The sequence below is a fragment of the Manis pentadactyla genome, assembly GCF_030020395.1.
Source record: "Manis pentadactyla isolate mManPen7 chromosome 15 unlocalized genomic scaffold, mManPen7.hap1 SUPER_15_unloc_1, whole genome shotgun sequence".
NCBI lineage: Eukaryota > Metazoa > Chordata > Mammalia > Pholidota > Manidae > Manis > Manis pentadactyla.
The window spans coordinates 2,457,990-2,463,579 of NW_026644588.1; the positions used below are offsets into that span (position 1 = coordinate 2,457,990).

General features: G+C 42.4%; 1 protein-coding gene across 1 annotated transcript; it reads left to right on the forward strand.

The window, feature by feature from the left end:
• The first annotated feature begins 864 nt into the window (after nt 1-864).
• Nucleotides 865-1,656, forward strand: LOC118913231 (vomeronasal type-1 receptor 4-like). The gene has a single exon (XM_057496665.1). It carries the CDS (start codon nt 865-867, stop codon nt 1,654-1,656), a length of 792 nt encoding a protein of 263 aa, XP_057352648.1.
• The last annotated feature ends 3,934 nt before the right edge of the window (nt 1,657-5,590 follow it).

A 5,590-nucleotide genomic window follows, 5' to 3' on the forward strand; every position in this document is an offset into this window, starting at 1 on the left:
GCCTGGGAAATCTGGGTATCAGACTTTGCACACTGAGCCCCCAGCCCTTTGTGGACTAAAGGGTGGTCTTCCCTACCCACACCACAGCTCTGGCAGTGGTCTCCACTCAGGGTCTCCAATCCAGGAAGCCTTGATGGCCAGTATTCAGTACCCCCCTCCCAGCACCAAGGCATTCATGTCCCCTGGGTCCTCAAATCTCTTACAGATTCAAGAATTTTCAGACTTTTCATTGTGAAACTATTGTTAGAAAGTACTGTTGACTTCTAAGCACATCATACGAAATGCCAGAAAGCAGAAACTGCTACTGATTTTGTAACTTATTTGGTATCTTTGAACCTTTATTTCACCTTCGCTTTTGATGGGTAATTTCTCAAATCATTCTCTGGATTATTGCTCTAAAGTGTGTAAGAAATTTAGTTTGATAATATTACAATCTCAACAATATTTTTGAACTGTCCACTTCATGGTTGTTGATGACTCATCCGTACAATAGGCAGGTGACCAGGGACTGTCAGGGGAGCAGCACGTGTCCTTGTCCCTTGGGGCACAGTCACACTCAGAACAGGCTATGGACACCTATTGGACAGCAGTATGTGGAACACCACAGACAGTTCCTCATTTCAAAGACTGTACATTCTGGACAGGCAGAAAATAGAAATAAATACAAAATGATACTGTGGTAAATAGTAACTGGCATCAGGTGTATGTCCTCCAGGTAAAGCCATCTCTACAGAGGATGAAGTGTCTCCCTTTGCAGGAGAAGAAAGGGAAAGGATCCTTTTCCATGCTGGTTATGTAAGAAGGCTGCTGATGTTACCACCAGCACAGGCCCCTTTGTCTGCAGGCCTCCCTGAAGCCCTCTCCATGCTTTTTAAGGAAGATGCCCTACAAACCACAGGGGAAGTGGCTCTGAAATCCACCTTTCTGTTTCAGATTGTAGTTGGGACGCTGGCCAATGTCACCCTCTTTTTCCATAATGTCTCCCCAGTCTTGCGTGCCCACAAGCAGAGACCCACACACGTGGTTCTCACCCACATGGCCTTGGCCAATCCCTTGGCTCTTCTTTCCTCTGGGATTCTCCACACGATGGTGGCTTTTCTTTTGCGCAACCTCCTGTCCAATCTTGGGTGTAAAGTTGTATATTATACACACAGAGTGGCTCGCAGCTGCACCCTGTGCTGCACCTGTGTCCTGAGCACCTGCCAGTTCCTCACACTCATCCCTGGGAGAGTGGAGCGGATGATGCTCAGGAGGGTCCCCAAGGTCCCTGGTCCTTCCTGTTGTGTCTGCTGGGTGTTTGCTGCCTTAACAAATATCTATACTCCTGTGAATTTCACTGTTGCACAGATCACGGGAAATGATACTGACACACAAGGCAGGTGGTTCTGCTCATCCTCAAGTCCCAGGGCAGGCAGTGTTATCTTGTGGTCTTGTCCAGATGCCGTGTTTATTGGCCTCATGGTCTGGGCCAGCGGCTCCATGGTGGGTCCCCTACGCAGACATCACCAAAGAGTGCAACATATTCACACCCACAAGGGTGCCCACAACTTCCCCCCAGAGACCAGAGCCGCCCACACCATCTTGATGCTGGTGGTCACCTTTGTCGTCTTCTACACGATGAATTTCATTTTTATTGTTTACATCACCCTGTTTTAGATCTTGAGCTGTGGTTGATACAGACATGTACTATTTTGGCTTTATGTTTCCCCACTGTCAGCCTCTTCCTGCTGATCCTTAGGGATCCTAGAACTCCCAGATTTTGCTCTTAAATTGCTATAAATCCTTCTTGAAATATTAAATACATGTCAGCTTCTGTACCATCCCTGATATTACACTTAATAAACATTTACCACTAGACTGTTTTTAATTTTTTCATGTTTTTGACTGTGCAGAATATCAAATTCATGACTAACCATTTCTAAGTGCTCATCATTGGCATTAAATACATTCACAGCATCTTTGACCATCACCACTGTGTGTACCCAGGGCTTTTCATCATCCTCAAGCAACTTCAGACCCATTAAAGAATAAATCCCATTTGTCTTTGCCCTCAGCTATCCGTCTGCTCTTTTGTCTGTCTTGCATGTGCCTGTTGTAGGTACTTCATATAAGCAGAGTCATACAGTGTTTGTCCTTCTCTGTCTGCATTATCTCTGTAAGCAAAATGTTTTTAATGTGACTCTAGTTTGTAGCACACATGAAACTTTGATTCAGTTTTATGGTTGAAACCATTTTCATTTTATCTATCTATACATTATTTTCTTTACATGTTCATCTGTTCATGAACACTTGGGTGGTTTCCACCTTTAGACTATTGAAAATAACACTATTTGAACACTGGTGTAGAAGTATTTGGCAAGTATCTGCTTTGAATTCTTCAGGACACATACCTAGGAGTGAAATTAATATGTGATAACGTACTTCTGTGTTTATCGTTTTGAGAAATCACCAAACTGTTTTTGCAAAGTTCCTGCGTCATTTCAGATTCCCACTAGCAATGCACAAAGGTGCCAGTTCTTTCACATTCTTTCCAAACTTATTTTCTATGTTGGATTATAGCCAATCAAGCAGGTGTGAAGTAGTTTACACCTGTGGTTTTCATTTGTATTTCCCCAATGTCTAATGATGTTGAGTGTATTTCTGTACACTTATGGGCAATTTGTATATTTTTGGAGAAAGGGTTATTCATGCTCATTGCTCATTTTTATATTGGGGTGCTGTTGTTCATTTATTGTTTTATTTTTTAATTTACTACAAATATTGATCCCTGTCAGTATAAGATTCACAAATTCTTTCTCCATTCTGTAGTTTGTTATTAAATTGCAGTCTCTTGAGGGCAGTCCTTTAGGCATGGTGACTATGTCACAGTGGGTGGGGCAGACTGAGCCAGCCAGTACAGGGAATGTGACTGAACATCAGATTCCCACTGGACCATTGTTAACACTATTCTGTTCATGCCCTCAAACCTTTACTACTCACCGTACACTGCTTTTGGTCAATCATGTTTCCCAACGTTTAGCTGTGTGGCTGGAATGAAAGCTTTGATCCATCGGAACATCCAGAAGGAGCAGAGCAGCCATTCTGCACCATGACATCCCCACTGTTCTCCACTTCCTTTTGAACTCACTGAGTTAACTGCTGCAGGGTCTTCCCCCTGTAAATACTTCATCTCTGTATCCTTTAACAGACTCATCACTGTTCCTAGTTATAATCATCATTCTCCAGGAGAAGGAAATATGTAGAGAAAATAGGTGACACGAGATCTCTTCCTGGTAAATGATTATTCAGGGAAGACAAGGGTGTTCCCAAAGTGTGTGTGGAGTTATGATACTACAGTCTACAGGGTTGTGAGCAGAAATCATCCATTCAAATTTGTACCTTACTCTAACATTCTCAAAATATTGCAAATAATAACAGGAAGGAATGATTCCACATTCATTTTGAAACCAGTATTATTGGAATACCTTAATATAACCAAGACACTACACAAGAGAAAATTAAAGGCCAATATCCATAGGAATGTACAGCCAGAAAATATCAAGAAATACATTAGTGAACCAAATTTTAAAAGACACTAAAAGGATCATTGCGCACAGCCAAGTAGGATTTATATTACGGATGCAAGGATGGATCAATATCTGCAAATCCATGAATGTGATACACTTCATTAAAGAAGAATGGGTGAATACCACATGTTCATCTCAACAGATGCAGAAAAAGCATTTGATAAAACTCAACATTCACCTATAAAAGCTGTCACCAAAGAGGGTATAAAGGAAATGCAGCTCAGCATACTAAGGCCCACATATGACAAACTCACCACTCACAGCACAGTCAGTGGTCAGGAGTTGAGCCATACTAAGATGCCCAGTCCCACCAGTGTCACTCAACATACTCCTGGAAATCCTAGCCACAGCACTCAGACAAGAAAAAAGAAATAAAGGACATGCAAATTGGTATGGAGGAAGTAAAATTGTCACTGTTTGCATATGACATACTACAGTTAGGAAACTAAAACTCTACCAAAAAATTTAATTTAAATTAAGAAATGAATTCAGTAAAGGTTCAGGATACAAAACCAACACACACTTCTGTGTACTAAAATGTTTCATTTCTATATACTAATAATGAAATGTCAGTAAGAGAAATTAGGGGAAAATACCATTTACAAATGCATAAAAAGGTAAAAATACCTAGGAATAGGCAGGAGGGATTACAGATATTGGCATGAGAAGTGAGACAAAACCTCCCACCAAAACCACATACAATATGAAAATATAACAAATACATCAAATCCTGAAAAAGCAACAGGAAAGAAGGCTGTGGAAGACTGTCTACACTGGGGGAAGCCAGTAGGACTCAAGGAAAAGGGTAACGTACCAAAGCCATGATCCAGAGACACAAAAACCCTTCCCCACCCCAGCTCAATGAAGGGAGGAAGAGAAAAAGAGTAGGGATGGAGTGGAGGCCTAGGACTGCTGAACAACCAGCCCTGGAGATCTGCTCTGAGAGCATGAACCTACATTACATGGTGCTCTGAAGATCAGTGTGGTTGGAAAGCTAAGACATGCAGAATACTTGGAGAGACTGAGATTCTAGCAGCTTGTGGAAAACAGGGATCCACATCCAGCCACTCTGGGACCAAGGGCAGGCAGGCAGTCTTAGAGACTTCCTAACAGTGAGACGGCTGCAAAATGGGCATGGATTCCACTGAGCTTCCTGCTCAAGAGAAAGGACAGGTGGAGATAATTTCACAGGCACACACTTCTCAGCAGGTTGGGAACATTCAGGAGCTTCAGATGCTCCATTCCTCTGGATAACTATGCAGCTCTGAGGGCCCACACTGTGATATGCATCCTGCAGCACCTTCCTCCCAGCCAGTACCTGTTTGCAAACTGACTGTCCCAACTACTGTACAAGGCCAGCCAGAGGGTGGCCCCACTTATGGCAATTACAATTGCAAAGCATAGAGGTTACTACCTGCATGATTGACCCAGTGGCCCTGGCAGTGGAGACAGGCAGTGCAGCTGGGAACCTGGAAAGACCACTTTCTTCCTGATAGGCACCAGCACCACTCGCCTGACATCCCCACCAATGCTCCAGAAGTTGAGCAGCTCCAGAGAGTAGAGATCCTGGGCACTAGAGGGCGCTACCTACAGATATGAAATGTCCAAGGAAGCTCATTCAAACCAAAATACCACAAACACCAGAAACAGGGCCTAGTGAAACTGAACTCATCAACCTTCCTGAAACAGATTTCAAATAAAAATCATAAACATGCTCATGGAGCTACAGAGAAATATTCAAGAAATCAGGGAGAAATTCATGAATGAGATACAAATGTTAAGGAATACAGTATCTGAAATTAAACATACAATTGAAGGATTTAAAAGCAGATTAGATGAAGTAAAGCAGAGAGTAAATGAACTAGAAATCAGAGAACAGGAATACAAAGAAGCTGAGGCATGGAGAGAAAAAAGGATCTCTAGGAATGAAAGAATATTGAGAGAACTATGTGACCAAACCAACCAGAACAATATTCGCATTATGGGGATACCAGAAGAAGAAGAGAGACTAAAAATATGTAGAA

What these genes read in the sequence shown, in the direction of transcription:
- LOC118913231 (XM_057496665.1), top strand. Translation starts at nt 865, where the DNA reads ATGCTTTTTAAGGAAGATGCCCTACAAACCACAGGGGAAGTGGCTCTG.